General features: G+C 40.3%; 2 protein-coding genes and 1 long non-coding RNA gene across 3 annotated transcripts in view; 1 reads left to right on the plus strand and 2 right to left on the minus strand.

Annotated features, from left to right (window-relative positions):
- SRPRB (SRP receptor subunit beta) overlaps positions 1 to 12,370 on the minus strand; it is a 32,699-nt gene extending 20,329 nt beyond the window's left edge. The window contains exons 1-3 of the mRNA XM_055570122.1: positions 12,351 to 12,370; positions 11,415 to 11,481; positions 8,877 to 8,959 (exon numbers count right to left, since the gene is read on the minus strand). Coding sequence (XP_055426097.1) covers positions 8,877 to 8,959; positions 11,415 to 11,481; positions 12,351 to 12,370 — 170 coding nt within the window. The remainder of the gene's footprint in view (positions 1 to 8,876; positions 8,960 to 11,414; positions 11,482 to 12,350) is intronic.
- Positions 12,371 to 13,031: 661 nt separating this feature from the next.
- LOC129644174 (signal recognition particle receptor subunit beta-like) lies at positions 13,032 to 14,908 on the minus strand. The gene is made up of 3 exons (XM_055569651.1): positions 14,673 to 14,908; positions 13,977 to 14,071; positions 13,032 to 13,139 (listed from the first exon to the last, which is right to left on the minus strand). The coding sequence occupies exons 1-3, from the start codon at positions 14,899 to 14,901 to the stop codon at positions 13,047 to 13,049; spliced, it is 417 nt and encodes a 138-aa protein (XP_055425626.1). The 5' UTR covers positions 14,902 to 14,908; the 3' UTR covers positions 13,032 to 13,046.
- Positions 14,909 to 15,060: 152 nt separating this feature from the next.
- LOC129644175 (uncharacterized) lies at positions 15,061 to 19,584 on the plus strand. Its single transcript, XR_008710767.1, has 4 exons — positions 15,061 to 15,267; positions 17,234 to 17,368; positions 18,292 to 18,362; positions 19,210 to 19,584. It is a non-coding gene; the product is annotated as an uncharacterized LOC129644175 (long non-coding RNA).

A 19,584-nucleotide genomic window follows, 5' to 3' on the forward strand; every position in this document is an offset into this window, starting at 1 on the left:
GTCAGGTCAGAGAGAAGAGGGATGTGACACACTGACCTACAGAGTTTATGTTTTTCTGTCTTACAAAGAACGCTGTTGTTTAGTTGTTAAGTCATGTCCAGCTCTTTGGTGACCCCATGGATTGTAGCCCCCCATGCTCTTCTGTCCATGGATTTACCTGACAAGAATACTTGAGTGGGTTGCCATTTCCTTCCCATGGTATCTTCCCGACCTAGGGATTGAACCTGTCTCCCCAACATTGGCAGGTGGATTCTTTACCGCCTCTTACAAAGAATATTGGTGCCTAAATGAAAGATAAAACTAACAGGATAATCAAACTAGAAGCAGAGTGATCAGGCAGGGCCTAACCTAAGGCAGCAACATGAGAATCCTCATTTGCCAGAAATAAAGAGGCATCAGAGCTAAAGCAAAGTAACCCAGGAAAAGAGCAGACAATAGACCTTAGGGACAAGCATTTGAATGCCTAGGAGATGTGCAATGACCAACACATGAATGCTCTGTGTAAAGCCTAGAACTTAAAAGCAGTCTAACAGAGGGTGGTGTGGGAAAATAATCCAAGAATTGAATCACTAGGCCTCTTGTGCCACACACAGAAACACAGTATGAATTTACATTTTCTCACAGTGTAAGATCCTGAGGCAGGAAGACTGCGCCAGCCTCAATAAACCCCCATGGCCCCCAATAGAAGGAAATATGAATCCTTTCTGGAGAGAGGCTTTTATAACCTAAAGCAACAAACAACAACAAAACTAACCCAGCAACCACAATATCAACAACAAAATCTCATCCCCTTGAACAGGGGTTCTGGATCTAAACTACAAAGACAATAATAAGTAGTAAATAAAATATTTTAAACTATTTAATAGAATACTAGATACAATAAGAAAAGAATAAACATAGTACTAAAAAAAATTACTAATTTTAAAAGATAGGTTTTTAGAAGCAAAGAACAAAATAACAACTTAATAGAAAAGATTAAGTTGCTTAATGGCTTAATGGCAAAGCCTTTGACTGTGTCGACCACAACAAACTGTGGAAAATTCTTAAAGAGATGGGAATACCAGACCACCTAACCTGCCTCTTGAGAAATCTGTATGCAGGTCAGGAAGCAACAGTTAGAACTGGACATGGAACAACAGACTGGTTCCAAACTGGAAAAGGATTATGTCAAGGCTGTATATTGTCACCCTGTTTATTTAAGTTATATGCAGAATACATCATATGAAATGCCAGGCTGGATGAAGCACAAGCTAAAATCAAGATTGCCAAGAAAAATATGAATAACCTCAGATATGCAGATGACACCACCCTTATGGCAGAAAGTGAAGAAGAACTAAAGAGCCTCTTGATGAAAGTGAAAGAGGAGAGTGAAAAAGCTGGCTTAAAACTCAACATTCAAAAAACAAAGATCATGGCATCCAGTCCCATCGCTTCATGGTAAATAAATGGGGAAAGAATGGAAACCGTAACAGACTTCAATTTTTGGGGCTCCAAAATCACTACAGATGGTGACTGAAGCCATGAAATTAAAAAAACACTTGCTCCTTGGAAGAAAAGCTACGACCAACCTAGACAGCATATTAAAAAGCAGAGACATTACTTTGCCAACAAAAGTCCGACTAGTCAAAGCCATGATTTTTCCAGTAGCCATGTATGGATGTGAGAGTTGGATCATAAAGAAAGCTGAGCACTGAAGAATTGATGCTTTTGAACTGTGGTGTTGGAGAAGACTCTTGAGAGGCCCCTGGACTATAAGGAGATCAGATCAGTCAATCCTAAAGGAAATCAGTCCTGAATATTCACTGGAAGGACTGATGCTAAAGCTGAAACTCCATAACTCTGGCTACCTGATGCAAAGAACTGACTCCTTGGAAAAGACCCTGATGCTGGGGAAGATTGAAGGCATGAGGAGAAGGGGATGACAGAGGAAGAGATGGTTGGATGGGCATCACCGACTCAACGGACATGAGTTTGAGCAAGCTCCAGGAGTTGGTGATGGACAGGTGAGCCTGGCTTGCTGCAGTCCATGGGGTCACAAAGAGTCAGACACGAATGAGCAACTGAGTTGAACTGAACTAATGGATGGAGGTGGCAACCCACTCCAGTGTTCTTGCCTGGAGAATCCCAGGGATGGGGGAGCCTGGTTGGCTGCCGTCTATAGGGTCGCACAGAGTCGGACACGACTGAAGTGACTTAGCAGCAGCAGCAGCAGCAATGGAACAGATAAGCAGAGACTTCTACAGCTACTTCTACAGCTAAAAAGGATAGAGTAAACTACAAAATAAAGGTAAAAATATCTTACTATATGCAAGGTGAAAAGACCTGGAAGGTATGACAGAGGAGAGATAAGAAGAGCAGAAAAGATGTGGCTTAATGATGCTAATGAGAGTTCTAGAAGAAACTGAGTAGAAACAGAACTACCTGAAAAGATACTGCTTAGAATTTTCCAGAACTGAAGATGCAAATATTTCAACTGAAATAGTACACTTGAATTCCAACCTCAATAAAGCTAAATCATCCCTGAACAGAAGGATAATCTACCCCTCAACACAGGATAAAAATAAGATTCTGTATCATGAAATGACAAGTAGATTGAGTACTGCTTTCTAATCTACAACAATAGATCCTTGAAGTCAGGAGTAATGTCTTCAGTGTGAAAAGAGCTAAGAAAATTATTCAAAAATGAAGGCCAATGAAAAAAGTTTCAAATGAACAAAAATGAAATTTTATCTCTTGTTCACCATATAAAACAATATTGGCTGAAAACTTCCCCAAATTAATGTCAGACACCAAACCACAGATCGACAGAAACCACAGGAAGCTCCGGAAACACCAAGCAGGATTAATATCAAAGGACTATAGCTAGCCATATCATTTTTAAACTACAGAAAATCAAAGATAAAGGAAAAAAATCTCAAAATAAGCCAGAAGGGAAAAGATATTATGTATAGATGAGCAATATAAGAATTATATCCAGTTTCTCAGATACCATGCAAGCAAGAAGCAAGTGAAAAGAAATATTTAAGTGTTAAAAGAAAAAATCCCCAAACCTACAATTGTATACCCTGTGATGCTGATAACACTGAATGCGTTTATTAGAAGAGAAGAAAGACCTAAAATCAATAATTTAGGCTTCCATCTTAGGAAGCTAGAAAAAGTAGAGCAATTTAAAGTAAATAGAAAAAAGAATAAAAGAGCAGAAATCAATGAAATTGAAAATAGGACATAAATGGAGAACGTCAACAAAACCAAAAGCTGGTCCTTGAAAAGATCAATAAAATTTATAAACTTCTAGCCAGTCTAACTAAGAAAAAGAGGGACACAAAATGGACGTGAAAAGGATAATCAAGGAATATTATAAATAACTCTATGCCTACAAATTTGATAAGCTAGGTGAAATGGTCCAATGCCTAGAAAGATACAATCTGCCAAAACTCATATAAGAAACAGACAATCTGAATAGCCCTGTATCTATTAAAGAAACTGAATCAAAAATTAAAAACCTTCCAAAACAGAAAGCACTAGGCACAAGCAAGATCACTAGTGAATTCTACCAAATATTTAAGGACATTTATACAATGTTATTGTGTCAAATATATTCAATTTAAAAAACTAAGGAAGAAAACATACAAATTCTTTACAATTTCTTTCAGAAAATATAAACAAGGAATATTTTCTTGTTTATTCTATGAGGCCAGAATTACTTTAAAATACAAACCAAGACATTACAAGAAAACTATACACAAATATCTTTCATGAAAGTGAAAGTGAGAGTTGCTCAGTCGTGTCCAACTCTTTACGACCCCATGGACTATACAGTCCATGATTCTCCAGGCCAGAATACTGGAGTTGGTAGCCTTTTCCTTCTCCAGGGGACCTTTCCAACCCAGGGATTGAACCCAGGTCTCTCACATTGCAGGTGGATTCTTTATCAGCTGAGCCACAAGGGAAGTCCAAGAATACTGGAGTGGGTAGCCTATCCCTTCTCCAGCAGATCTTCCTGACCCAGGAATCGAATCAGGGTCTCCTGCATTGTAGGTGGATTCTTTACCAACTGAGCTATGAGGGAAGCCCATCTTTCATGAACATATATGTAAAAATCCTCAAGAAAATACTGGCAAATCAAATCCAACAATTTATAAGAAGAATTATACACCATGATAAACGGGTTTTGGACCCAATATCAGCATGGTGGATGGAGATTCCCCCTACCTAACCAAGCAATTCTCTTGACACCAGCTGGGTGTCCTATAACTCAACTCAATTCTGATACCTGGAGAGAGCATCAGGTTCCACAGGCTAAGGGCTCAGTGCCACAAGACTGACTCCACTACAGATGCCAATCACAAGTCCAGGTTGTTACCTGTGCTTCTGAGTAACAGGCTACAGATTGGAAGGTCTCACAATTCCTTTCTTTGGTTTGGTTAGTTTGGTAGAAAGGACCTAATAAGCCAGTCAAAAGTCAATGTTGTTAACCTGTACTCCTGACTGACTGGCTATAAATCAGAGGTTCCCATGACCCCCCTCTTAGATTCAATTAATTTGTTAGAGCAGCTCACAGATGGAGAAGGAAATGGCAACCCATTCCAGAATTCTTGCCTAGGAGTCCCGTGAACAGAGGAGCCTGGTGGTCTGCTGTCCATCGGGTCGCCCAGAGTCGGACACAACTGAAGGGACTCTGCATGCATGCATGCATTGGAGAAGGAAATGGCAACCCACTCCAGTATTCTTGCCTGGAGAATCCCAGGGACAGAGGAGCCTGGTGGTCTGCGGTCTATGTGGTCGCACAGAGTCAGACACGACTGAAGCAACTTAGCAGCAGCAGCAGCAGCTCACAGGACTCAGGAAGCTCATTTACTCACTAAATTACCAGTTAATTGCAAAATTATTAAGGATATCAATCAACAGCCAGATGAAGAGACATATATGGCAAGTTCCTGAACAAAGGAGCTTCTATCCCCATGGAGTTTGGGCCTTGCAGGGTGGCAGGTGGAAGCATTCTGATTCCCCAACACGGAAGCCCTACAAATCTCATCCTTTGGTGTTTTTACAGAGGGCATAATAAATACAGGCATGACTGATTGAACAACTGACCACAATTCAACCTCCAGTCTCTCTCCTCTCCCTTCCCCGGATGGGAATGAAAAGTTCTCACTCACATGGTTGGTTTTCTTGGCACCCAGCCCCCATCCAAAACTCACCTCAATAACATAACAAAAGACAACTTGATCATTCTCATCACTTAGGAAATTCCAAGGATTTTAGGAGCTCTGCTCCAGAAATAGGGACAAAGATCAAATACATACTTCTCATTATAAATCACAGTATCACAACAACCAAGTGGTATGCAAGGCTGATTCAACATTGAAAAATCAATTAACATAATCACATCAATAACCTAAAAGAGAAAATTCACATGATCATATCAACAGATCCAAAAAAGCATTTGACAAAATTCAACAAACATTCATGATATAAAAAGTCCTAGTAAACTCAGAAGGGAAGTTCCCCAACATGATAAAGAATATCTACAAAAATCATAGAGCTAATATATTTAATGGTAGAAAAAATTGAAGATTTCCTGATAACACTAGGAACACAGCAAAGATGTCCCAATCTCACCATTGGTTTTGCAGCATCATACTAAAATTTCAAGCTAATTCATTAGGACAAGAAAAGGTATATGAGAAGGAAGAAATAAAATGTCTGTGTTCTCACATGAAATGGCTGTCTATGTAGAAGATCTGAAAATGATAAACCAAAAAGCTTAGGAACTAATACACACAATTATAGCAGAATTGCAGAATACAAGGTTGATACACAAGTGAATTGCTTACCCAAATATCAGGAATGAACAAATGAAATTTAATACTAAAAACACATTACCACTTACATTAGCATCCTACAATATGAAAGAGATACAAATACATACGAGATCTACATGAGAACTATAAAACTCTGATCCACAAAACTGAAGTAGAACTGAGAAGATGGATAGGAAGGGTAAATAGTGTCAAGAGGTCAGTTCTCCCCAACTTGATTTATAGATTCAATGCAACCCCAATCAAAATCTCAGCAACTAAGCTTGTGGATACTAACAAAATGATTCTAAAGTTTATATAGAGAGGCAAAAGATCCAGAATAGCCAACAGAATCCTGAAGAAGAACAAAGTTGGAGAGCTGACATTACCAACTTACTATGAAACCATAGTAATGAGACAGCATGGTACTGATGAGAGAATAGATCAACAGAACAGAACAGAGTCCAGAAAGAGACCCTCATCTATACAGTCAAGTGATCTTTGACAGAGGAGCAAAGGCAATAAATGAAGCAGAGATAGTGTTTTCAACAGTGCTGGAAGAGACAGCTACTCACACACACAAAATGAATTTAGATACAGAACTTACACTTTTCACAAAAATTAGCTTGAAATGGTGGAGAAGGCAATGGCACCCCACTCCAATACTCTTGCCTGGAAAATCCCATGGATGGAGGAGCCTGGTAGGCTGCAGTCCATGGGGTCGCTAAGAGCCAAATACAACTGACCGACTTCACTTTCACTTTTCACTTTCATGCATTGGAGAAAGAAATGGCAACCCACTCCAGTGTTCTTGCCTGGAGAATCCCAGGGATGGGGGAGCCTGATGGGCTGCCGTCTATGGGGTCGCACAGAGTCGGACATGACTGAAGCGACTTAGCAGTAGCTGTAGCAGCAGCTTAAAATGGATCACATACTTAAATGTAAACCAAAACTATAAAACTCCACACTGGAGAAAACCAGTGTTGAAACACCAGTGTAAAAAGCATTAGATGATCAGAATTTCTGGAACTCAACAGTAAGAAAACAACCAACCCAATTTAAAAAATGGGTCAAAGATCTTTACAGACACCTCACCAAACAAGATTTAAAACAGCAAATTTATTTGTAAACAGCAAATCAGTATACAAAAAGATGCTCCATATCCTATGTCATTGCTGCTACTAAGTCACTTCAGTCGAGTCGGACTCTGTGCAGCCTACCAGGCTCCGCCGTCCATGGGATTTTCCAGGCAAGAGTACTGGAGTGGGGTGCCATTGCCTTCTCCGATCCTATGTCATTAGAGAAATGCAAATTAAAACAACAATTAGGTACAACTGAACTCCGGGAGTTTGTGATAGACAGGGAGGCCTGGCGTGCTGCGATTCATGGGGTTGCAAAGAGTCGGACATGACTGAGCGACTGAACTGAACTGAACTGACTGATATACCCATTTAGAATAGTCAAAATCCGGAACACTGACACCACTAAATCCTGGTGAGGATGCACATCAACTGGAACACTCATCCATCACTGGTGGGAATGCAAAATGGCACAGCCACTTTGGAAGACAGTGTGGGAATTTCTCACAAAACTAAACATATTCTTACTATATGATTCTGCAATTGTGCTCCTTGATATTTACCCAGAAATGTATGTTCACACAAAACCAGCTTTATTCAGAACTGTCAAAGCTTGGAAACAACCACAGTGCCCTTCAATAATTGAATGGATAAACTGTGGTAAACCCAGATGATACATGTTATTCTGCACCACAAAGAAATAAGCTATCAAACAGTGAAAAGACATGGAAGAGACTTGACCGCATTTTACTAAGTGAAAGAAGCCAACGTGAAAAGGCAACATACTGTATGTTTCCAACTATTTGAAATTCTAAAAAAAGCAAAACTATGGAAACAGTAAAAAGATGAGTGGTTGTCAGGGGTCAGGGGAGACAGGGATGAACTGGCAGAGGACAGAGGATTTCCAGGGCAGTGAAACTACTCTCTGATACTATAATGGAGAATACATATCACTCTACATTTGTTCAAACTCCTAGAATGCATAACACCAACAGTGAACCCTAATGTAAAATACAGATGGTGTGATTTTGATATGTCAATGTAAGTACACCATTTGTAACAAATGGGTGAACATTTGTAATTTCACTAGGTGAAAGATGCTGCTAATAGGCGAAGGATGCTAGGTGTAGGGGTTGGGTTATATAGGAAATCTCTGTACCTTCTGCTCAATTTTGCTGTGAACCTGAAATTCTCTAAAAAATAGGTTTTTAAAAAAAAAAATCAAGTAACAATATCAATTTTGACAGACTGCTCATCATCACCACCTTGTGGGCAAGGAAGCAACAACAAAATATATGACATTTTCAAAAATAAGGAAATTTTCACTTATTCCATCAAAACAAAGCTTCCATCAATTAAAAGACATTATTTCAGGTTTGACTAAGAAAGAAAATACTGCCAACTGAACTATGATACCATCAACTGTTAGTGGCATTCCAATGTCATAGATTTTAAAAATCAATGAAATGTAGTATTCTGATTTTCTTCAAGTTTCTATCAGTGTTGGAGACTAAATAAGAACAAAGCATCTTAAACTGAAACAACAGAAATTTAGGAAATAAGAGACAGTAACACTAGGACAATACTAAAAGAAATATGAAAATATTCTTCCATACTTTTCAACTATCGATGTTAGGTAATTTAAGGATAGAAATATATAATGTTGGATTTTAATAACTTCTAGGATTCCATCTAGCTTTAAAATTCTTCTTCAGATTTTAATAGTTCTACACATTATTAAATTTGTCCTCAGAGTAAATGAAAAATTTACTGACACGATAAAAGGGGTAAATACTTTCTGAACCTCCTGAGAAATACTTTCAAACATTAATATAATCCAAGTGAAGGCAGGCTTGCAGCCCAGAAATGCTGACCCCAGGGTGCATGCTCTTCCCACTCCAGGACACCAGGCTGCCTCCAGCATACCACAAGGGCAAACTACATGGCTGGCCTTGAGACACAGATATCAGACAAGCCCATCCCACTTCCAACATACCTGGCTGAAGCCTTAAATCTCTCCAAGAACTGAAGTCTCAGGCTCTCATGTCCAGGGAGGTCAATCAAGGTCAGGTTAGTGCCCTAAGGATAGCAGCAGCAATATTAATGTTGTGGTACTGATTCACACTCACAACATAAATTTTTCACAACATATCTCAGGTATGTGAATAGTACCTAATTAATTAATCAAAAATGTCAATGCAATTGATTAATCAATCAAATGTTCACAGAGCATCCTCTATAGACCACAGAAGGCTGTGGAAAATGTAAAATTACAACTCTGATAAATGTTCTAAGGGTATGTGAGAGACTTGACCCTGCATGGGGAAGTCAGGAAAGTCCATCTGGAGCTGGGGAAATATACCAGTATGAACAAAAGCAAAAACATGTGAAAAACAGTAACAAATATTCACAAGCTAAATAATGTGATATAAGAACCTATACTTTATCAGATAGCATGTTACTGGACATCCAACCTTTATAAAAACAAAACACCTTTTTATATTTCTACTGCAATCTAATTTTAAAATATATGTCCACCAGACACACCATTTTTTTGTTCTGTTAATACTTTGTGTCAATCGTTGATTCAGGTGACAATCACTGAACAAGGCAGAGTTGTGCCCCACTGAGCAGACTGACTATTGCCCACTTACATGCTACTCTTTCTAAGCTTTCATTCTTGAGCTCAAGTTCAAGGCAGATGTGGCCATGCTCAATGCTAAGATTTGAGTATAGCCCTGGTACATGTATCAGACCAATGGATCATTTCTCAGATGTTCCTACTTTCTCCACAGCGAGCCTCAACCACTATTTAGGAGGAAGTAGTCAGCATTATGCATAGATTTGACATAATTACTGCTAAATATATTGTGACTTGTAATTTAGTCTGTGTGATCTTTTATAGGTAATATACAAAGTATGTAAGACTTTTTTTTGTTTTTTTAATACCAGTAAGAGTCTAGGGACCTCAGGTTGGACCCACTATCACATTGCATAATCAGCATCACATCACATACTTTCAGTATAAACAATCCATAAGATATATTACTCAGTCATAAAAAAGAACAAAATAATGTCATTTGCAGCAACATGGATGGACCTAGAGATTGTCATACTAAGTGAAGTAAGTCAGATACAGAAAGACAAATATCATGATATTGCTTATATATGAAATCTAAAAAGAGGGTAGAAATGAACTTATTTAAAATACTGAAGTATTATCACGATGTAGAAAGCAAACTTATGGTTACCAGGGGATAAAGCGGGGATAGGAAAAAACTGGGAGACTGGGACTGACATACACACACAACTATATATAAAATTGATAACTAGTCAGAACCTGCTGTATAGCACAGGGAACCCTACTCAGTACTCTGTAATGACCTATATGGGAAAAGAATCTAAAAATAAAAACAAGAAGAGTGGCTATATGTATATGTACAACTGATTCACTTTACTACACCTGAAATAACACAACATTGTAAATCAAGTATAAAAGTGAAAGTGAAAGTTGCTCAGTTGTGTCCGACTCTGCGACCTCATTGGCTATATAGTCCATGGAATTCCCTAGGCCAGAATACTGGAGTGGGTAGCCTTTCCCTTTTCCAGGGGATCTTCCCAACTCAGGGATTGAACCCAGGTCTCCCACATGGCAGGTGGATTCTTTACCAGCTGAGCCACGAGGGAAACCCAAGAATACTGGAGTGGGTAGCTCATCCCTTCTCCAGCTATCTTCCCAACCCAGGAATCGAACCAGGGTCTCCTCCACTGCAGGTGGATTCTTTACGAACTGAGCTAACAGGGAAGCCCTGATATCAAGTATACTCCAATAAAAATTTTTTTAACAATCTCCCAATATTGGAGACTAGGGAAATCAGAGGTAGCAATTAACAAAAATATCAGTTAAGAATTCTCAATGGGTAACTGAAAACATTTTTATTGTATAATAATAAATATAGACATGTCCAAAAAAAAGTTGTGAGAAAATAGTCAAATGCACTGTGTATGTTCATGTCAAGTTCACATCAACAGTAATTTCATTTGTATTTGTGTAACAGAGACTCTTGAGAGTCCCCTGGACTGCAAGGAGATCCAACCAGTCCATTCTGAAGGAGATCAGCCCTGGGATTTCTTTGGAAGGAATGATGCTAAAGCTGAAACTCCAGTACTTTGGCCACCTCATGTGAAGAGTTGACTCACTGGAAAAGACTCTGATGCTGGGAGGGATTGGAGGCAGGAGGAGAAGGGGACGACAGAGGATGAGATGGCTGGATGGCATCACGGACTCGATGGATGTGAGTCTGAGTGAACTCCGGGAGTTGGTGATGGACAGGGAGGTCTGGCGTGGTGTGATTCGTGGGGTCGCAAAGAGTCGGACACAACTGAGCGACTAAACTGAATAGAGCATCAAACAGTTCTGACTATTTAAAAAAATAAAAAGTGTGAATTCAAAAGGTTAAAAAAACAAGACATACATTACTATTTTGAGAGACAAGATCTAAAACTGGGAACCCTGGGTACAGGGATACAGTACCAGTGCGTGGAAAAACTGTCTTCCACGGAACCGGTCCCTGGTACCAAAAAGGTTGGGGACTGCCAATCTAAAACATAAAAGGGGTGGGAAGAGAAGTTAAAAAGAAGAATGCTTTACATATTCAATAGAAACATGCAACTCTCATATGTAATGTTAAGTTTTCTGATAGTCATATTAAAAAAAGTAAAAAGAAACAGGTAAAATTTTAATAATATATATTATATAATCTAATATATCTAAATTATCTTTTTAAACACATAATAAAAAAATTAAAAAATTGATATTTTACATTCTTTCTTTCATCCCAAGTCTTCAAGATTGGGTGTATATTTTATACTTAATAGCAGCCCTCAATTTGGACTAGTCACATTTCAGATGTTCATTAGTCACGAACAGCCAATGGCTACTGTGTTGGAAAGCACAGGTCTAAACCATACCCTGGAATACTCTACTTTAAATTTCCAGTACATGTGTCCTAAGAATTAAAGATCTCTCAGATCTTAAATTTCAAAATCTGAATCCTTGAGAATTTAAAAAGGTCTGAGTCAGAAACACTGTCTTTACTGAAAAAAGAAAAAATATCTATAAGACATTTAAAAGGATGTCTCTTTATCTTTGATCACTCACTAAATACTTATTAAGCAGTAAAATCAGCTTGGCAGTCACTGTCTACATTCTAGAGACATCTAGGTACATAAAAAGTCCTCCTCATGATTTCTTCTTGGTATTTTTTAAATATACTCATATACACTCTTTAAGATTTCCACTGCAACTCCATTTGTAAAAGCAAGACTGTAATAACAAAAAACCTAAATGTCTATTAATAGGGCTCTTATTAAATAAAAACTCCACATGAACTGAAATAAAAAAAGTAAGTTTTCTGATCAATCTGCTTTCACTTTCAACTATGATTATGATTTACTTTTCCATGTGTACCTACAAGATTTTTCTGTCATGTCTCATAAGTAAAGGCTTTAAGAAAGAAAAAAAATTGTATGGTAGTCACATAACGGAATACTCACAATATTCAGCTCCTAAATCAACCAGGTAGTACTATGTATGGAAATGAGAAAGAAAAAAATGAAAACAAACCCAACCTGTATCAATTATACTGTTCAATTTTTAAAAAGGGAGGGGCGGGACAGAGTGTTACAAAAGCAAAAAGTAAAGAGGACAGATCTGTTTGGATAGCACTGACCATCTGGAAGGCTACCCAGGAAAATGGTAAGTTACTACCTCCAAGGAGAAGACTTATTTAAGGAGGGACAGGAAAAGCAAAACGACTTTTCACCAAATACCCTTTAAACCTTTTGAATTCTGTCCCATATACATGTACTAAAGAAAAAGGCTTAATGCTCACTCTTAAGAACTCAAGGTAAAACCGGAAAGAAGACACAGAAATATAAGCTAATAAAATGTGATATAACATCAACATGCATACGGTACAACAGAGAAGGTGAGAGCATGATTAAGTTCACTGCTTGGATGATCAAGAGAAGAATTTGTCACATGCACATTATTTATCCAGAAAAATAAGCTATGAATGGTACCTATGCCCTCAGACTAACTTACCCTAGAAATGTCTTTTCCTGACACACCAAAGTAAAATAAAACTGTCAGACTTCCCACATTCTAGGAACCTCTTACCCTGTTGTTATTGACTTTGTAGGCAGCAGAGCTGTCAGTGATGGAAGTCTGAGTGTCTCTGTAAAGGCCTGTTAACAACTGTAAAACAAAACAAAACGCAATATGTGAGGAGATCCGAGCAAACATATAAATAGCAAACCTAAAGAGTGTAACTCTGCTCTAACTCTCCTAGGCGTAAAGTCAAACAAACAAATGTTGCTTACAATAGCTAAAAAGGACCATACTGATTTTTTTCCCCCCTTTGCTTGTAGAAAAATCTAATAAACTGCAAACTTCATTCCCCTCTCCTTAATGAGAGGAGGGGGGAAACTATTAATTTTAAACTATTATTTTCAAATAGTAGTTTCAAATGGTTAGTGGCCAAATTTACCAACCTTCTCAACATTTACAATCATCAGAAATGATTAGAGATTATATTTCTTTAGTGGAAAGGAAAATAATTTATACTCTCAAAAAGAATAATAATAAAGAGAAAGCCTCCGCTACTCTTTGTAGCAAAAACCAAACATTTAAAAATACTACATAGACTAGAAATAAATATTAGTGAAGAGAAGCCTAAGTAGCCAATAAAAGTTTCTTTGACAAATTCTCAGAAGAATTACACACTGCATACAGATAAATGTCTTCTATCTATCTCTTCAGCTGTTCTGGTATCCTTAGCTATGGCATGAAAGTAGTTAGTATATAAAACCCTTAAATGGGATAAAGGCTAAATATGTCAGTATCTGGTGCAAGAGAATAAAAATGGCCAAGAAGTTCCAGTTTCAGAGTCTTTTCGTTCTCCCAAGTAAGCCAAAAATTAATTTTCCAATTTGTCAGCAACAGCTTTTTTCCCAAAGTAAACCTAACAGGAATAATACGGTGCCCTAAAATTTCCTATCAAGTGTTAAGAGAGGTATAAATCAAAGCATTTACTCTGACAAAAAGCAATGTTTTCCCGGAATCACAAAGGCCCACAAGAAGAACAGCTCTCTGACTGCTTCTTCTGCTCCGGATGAACTTCCAGAACACTGTGGAATAGAGAAAAACAACCAAAATGACGCCTTGATTATCAACAATACGCATATATGGTTGGGCTGGAGGAAATTAAGAGGTCTACCATAGCATGCCTCATTCATTTGGAACTTACTTTCACTGTTATTACCACCATTATAATCGTTGTTCTTGAGGACTCCGCTGAATGCCAGCCACCATCAACTGTCAACTTTTCTGCATCCCCTACCCCGCCAGTATACTCAAGTGCAACCTTGCCTTACTAACTCTATATCCCCGGCGCCCGGCTCGCAAACACAGGATGCTCAAACTTGGAGAGAAAACCACTTGAGTATTGGTAGCAAGAGCACTGGAAGGGGAGAACGGGGCGCTCAGGCAGTACAGAGGCTAGCAACCCGTGCCCAAGGACCAGGACATCACTCTGGGGGTCGCGGGAAATCCCCTCTAACGCTGTGCTGTTTCTGCTGCTTCAGGCAGGAGGGCAGGAGTATATAAGCTGTGTCTCCCATTCTAGACGCCCTTCAGGTGCCAGCTCTGCTCCGCGGTCTACAGAAGCCCAGTCCGAGCTCGGATCCCCGCCCGCCCCGCACCCGCCATATCCACCGGCCACCTCTTTACCTAGCGTCAGCAGCACCGCAAGGAGCGCCACCACGACTGACAGCAGCGTCGGGTCCCTCTGCTGCAACTCCTGCCGCAAAGAATCTAGGTATGGCTGGAAGGCTCCGCCAACACCGCCGCCATTCCCCATCCGCCGGGAGTCCGCGGACGCCATGGCTGAGATCACGCTACCCGGCACCGCGAAAGCAACGTGGCCCTGGGCTCTGCGCAGGCCTGCGAAGCGGAGCATTATGGAAGTGGTAGTTCCTAAGCTGTATTTCCTCCTTCGCAGGCTGGTATACCGAAGGTCCTGATGGGAGATGTAGTTCTCTTGGACACTGTACTCCCAGCAAAAGACTGACTAAGCAGCCAGCCAGAAGGATGAGCGACACACTCATCCTTTAGAATATGAGTCAAATGTCCCTCTCTCTTCATGGTTGTTGACAGAATGATGGATGAATGAAATGAATGGCTCAAGAAACCTCCCCTGAGGATTTCCAGTCGCTCCCTTCCTGAGGTGAAGTGAATCTTGTGAGGAATTCAAGCATTACACAAACTCAAGCATTACATTCATCGGAATATAAGGTGTGGCACAAGGTGTGACAGAGGGTGTAAGGTGAGGTATGGGGGATGAATAAAGGGGCGCTTAAGCCACATGGGTTCAGAGAAAAGCTACTGGAGGAAAATGACAGGAAATGAGACTTGAAGGACAAGTTAGCCTCTGCAGGTGTAATAGGAGAAAGGGTGCTCTGTGCAGAAACGAAAGAGCAATTCAGTGTACCTGAGTCAGGAAGATCCCCTGGAAAATGAAATGGCAACCCACTCCAATATTCTTGCCTGGAAAATCCCATGGACGTAGGAGCCTGGAGGGTCTCAAGAGTTAGACACGACTTAGCAACTAAACCACCACCACCACCACCATCACCACTAAATTGTAAATCCCGGCCACTTCCCTTAATGTAGAGCTGCCCCTGAGATGACATACATTAAGGGAAGCAGCCAGGAAAATCAAAGAGAAGGGCTGGGGCTGTTGAAAATTGTCACTCTGCCCTAAGCGACAGCCACTACTTTGCCAGACAGGTATGTGGGACCAAGGTGTCCAGTACTTCAGTTTTTTAAGAGAAGCCAGAAAAAAAGGTTTTTAAGGGAAATTTTCCACTTTTAAAATTTCAGCAAGTAATGAAAACTTGTGGCCTAAATAAAACACCTCATAGAGTTAGAAGTGGCTGGTCTGGAAGCTGCCAGTTTGCAGTCTGTTATTAAGCAGTTGTCATTTCAGCAGAATTGGCAGGAGATGAGCAGGAAATGTTTGCAAAAGCTAGACATGAAGGGACTGGGAGATATACTGAGGAACCTAGATTTTACCTAAATGCAATAAGAAGTTTCAGTTGAGAGTGAAATAGTGTATTGGCAGATAAGGGAGTACTACGGTTTGAGAGAGAAAAGACAGGCAGGGAGACCAGGTGGAGGCTGTTGCAGTGTTTTGGCAAACAGTGCACAGGGTCTGAACCAGGGAAGTGTGGAAAGTGTGGAAAGGAGGGTACAGTTATGAGAGACACTTAGAAGGAAAATATATAGGATTTGGTGATTAATTGTACAAGCTGAGTTAAGGAGAAGAAGAGCTAGCAAGAGTGCATCTGAAACACTTTGTGTGTATTGCTGGGAAGATCAAAGTGTTCAGCATGAATGAGAGAACTCAGTTGAAGTTCTTTGGAGCCAGGGACAGAGCCAGAATGAAAACTGCCTGTATTTTGGGTACATGGAATTTCCAGTGCCTCTGGGAAGTCTAAAATCATATATCATGCAGGCGATACGGTAAACAAATGTGAAGTGTCAGCAGTAGGTGCCAGATTTTTATTTGGGAGTCATACGTAAACAAGTGGTCATGCAAACTAGTACAACCACTATGGAGAACAGTGTGGAAATTCCTTAAAAAACTGGAAATAGAACTGCCATACGACCCAGCAATCCCACTGCTGGGCGTACACACCGGAGGAAACCAGAATTGAAAGAAACACGTGTACCCCGATGTTCATTGCAGCACTGTTTACAATAGCCAGGACGTGGAAGCAACCTAGATGTCCATTGGCAGACGAATAGATAAGAAAGCTGTGGTACATATACACAGTGGAATATTGCTCAACTATTAAAAAGAATGCATTTGAATCAGTTCTGATGAGGTTGATGAAACTGGAGCCTATTATACAGAGCGAAGTAAGTCAGAAAGAAAAACACCAATACAGTATATTAACATATATATACGGAATTTAGAAAGATGGTAATGATGACCCTATATGCAAGACAGCAAAAGAGACACAGATGTGAAGAACAGACTTTTGGACTCTTTGGGAGAAGGCGAGGGTGGGATGATTTGAGAGAATAGCATTGAAACATCTAAATTATCATATGTGAAATAGATAGCCAGTCCAGGTTCGATGCATGAGACAGCGTGCTCAGGGCTGCTGCACTGGAATGACCCTGAGGAATGGGATGGGGAGGGAGGTGGGAGAGAGGGTCAGGATGGGGAACACATGTACACCCATGGCTGATTTATGTGAATGTAAAAAAATTTTTTTAAATAGAAGGAAAAAAAATCGTGGAGAGTTTGAAGAGTGAGGAGGAAAGGGGACACCACAAAGAAGCCTGAGAAGAGAGAGTCAGCGACACAGAAGTAAATCATGTCCTAAAAGTGATCAGCAGCATTCCTGTAACAGATGGTGAGGGCTTGAATGAAAAGTGAGCTCTCGGGGGGACAAGGAGGGGATGGTAAGGAGGTAAAGATCCTCTTTAACTGTGCACAGTGAGTGCTTGCTTCAGTTCAGTTCAGTCACTCAGTCTGTCCAACTCTTTGCAACCCCATGGACTGCAGCACACCAGGCTTCCCTGTCCATCACCAACTCCCAGAGTTTACTTAAACTCATGTCCATTGAGTCAGTGATGCCATCCAACCATCTCATCCTCTGTCTTCATCCCTCGTTCAGTCTTTCTCAGCATCAAGGTCTTTTCCAATGAGTCCCATCAGGTGGCCAAAGTATTGGAGTTTCAGCTTCACCATCAGTCCTTCCAATGAATATTCAGGACTGATTTCTTTTAGGATGGACTGGTTGGATCGTCCTGCAGTCCAAGGGACTCTCAAGAGTCTTCTCCAATACCACAGTTCAAAAGCATCAATTCTTGGACACTCAGCTTTCTTTATAGTCCAACTCTCACATCCGTATACGACTACTGGAAAAACTATAGCCTTGACTAGACGGACCTTTGTTGGCAAAGTAATGTCTCTGCTTTTTAATGTGCTATCTAGGTTGGTCATAGCTTTTCTTCCAATGAGTAAGCATCTTTTAATTTCATGGCTGCAGTCACCATCTGCAGTGATTTTGAAGCCCCCCAAAATAAAGTCTGTCACTGTTTCCACTGTTTCCCCAGTAAAGAGGATAACTGCTCACAATGAGTGCTTGCTAGAGCCAGGCATTTTTCTAAATCCTTTAAATTTGTTAATTTGTTTAATCCTCACAATGGCCCACCATCCCAATTTTCCAGAGGGCAAACTGAGATGGGTTGAGTAACTTATCCATTGATCCCAGGTTGTTGGGCTCCTTTATGCTTCACTGTATGCTTTAACACAGTAAAATTCATTTTCCAGGACATTTCATCAATAAAGGGAGGCAATAAGGACTCCAGATTAAGAGAAAATGTTTAGGATGTGAAGTTAAAGTAAGTAATCCAACTAATGTGTGTATATATATATATATATATATTTAGTGCTCAGTCGTGTCCAGCTCTATGCATCCACATGGACTGTAGCCCGCCAGGCTCCAGGCAAGAATAATGGAATGGGTTGCCATGCCCTCCTCCGGTGGATCTTCCCAACCCAGGGATTGAACCCGGGTCACCTACATTGCAGGCAGATTCTTTACCAGCTGAGCCTCTAGGGAAGCCCAAGAATATTGGAGTGGGTAGCCTATCCCTTCTCCAACGGATCTTCCTGACCCAGGAATCAAACTAGGGTTTCCTGCATTGCAGGCAGATTCTTAACCTGCTGAGTTACCAGGGAATTTTTTTGGACTCACTAAGGATGTTGGATCTTAGTTCCCTAACCAGGGATGGAACCCATGCCCCCTGCATTGGAAGCTCAGAGTCCTAACCACTGGACTGCCAGAGAAATCCCCAACTATTTTATTTTAAATTAACATTATGAACTAAAACGATCAGAACTGACAGCAATCTTACTGCATTCTATTTCTTTTCCTTCTTGTGGTCCCAATCCCTGCTCTGTATTCACCACCCAACACCCAACACACACACACACACACACACACACACACACACACCTCCTTTTATTAATAATAACTTCTGTTAGTGACTAAAAATACAGTGAAGGAGGAAGGGCCAGACACAGAGAACACCTACCAGAACTGTCCTCACTGTATAAGGATTTTCAGTCAGAGCATGTGAGTGAACAAGTACCATTTTGGTGGTGCAGTTTGGGAATGAGGAGGCAAGGGTTTGATAACACATGGTCATACTCTTTTTTTCCATTTGTTTTCTGGGTATTATGAAGGCGGAAGAGATGTGCACACCTTCCATACTTGAGTTAGAAGGTGGGGCTGTCAGTCTCAGTAATGAGGGCAGCAGAGGATGGCATCAGTGGCTCCTTGTCCTGTCACCTCGGGGACTCCGAAGGCTCCTGGGAGCTCTGTGGAGATGGATGTAGAAGGAGGACGTACCAACACTGACTGTTGCTGGCTGAAAGTGTTCTGCTCCCTGATTCTATCAGCAGATGGAGAGTTACAGCAAAACCAGCAGAGACAATTTTCCTTCTCTTTCATCAGTTAAAATGTCTCATTCACTGAATGAATTTTTCCCTCTCCTGTTCCCAGCAGTTCCAAATCACAACGGAACCTATCCCAGACTCAGGACACCAATCATGTGATTC

This window comes from Bubalus kerabau, chromosome 2 (assembly GCF_029407905.1).
Source record: "Bubalus kerabau isolate K-KA32 ecotype Philippines breed swamp buffalo chromosome 2, PCC_UOA_SB_1v2, whole genome shotgun sequence".
In the NCBI taxonomy this organism is placed as follows: domain Eukaryota; kingdom Metazoa; phylum Chordata; class Mammalia; order Artiodactyla; family Bovidae; genus Bubalus; species Bubalus kerabau.

Bases quoted from the DNA above. Each gene is read 5' to 3' on its own strand.
- LOC129644174 (XM_055569651.1), bottom strand. From the start codon at position 14,901: ATGCTCCGCTTCGCAGGCCTGCGCAGAGCCCAGGGCCACGTTGCTTTC. The intron at 14,072-14,672 runs GTAAAGAGGTGG...TCTATTCCACAG, and splicing joins TGCGGTGCTGCTGACGCTAG to TGTTCTGGAAGTTCATCCGG. The intron at 13,140-13,976 runs GTAAATGCTTTG...TTTGTTTTACAG, and splicing joins AAACATTGCTTTTTGTCAGA to TTGTTAACAGGCCTTTACAG.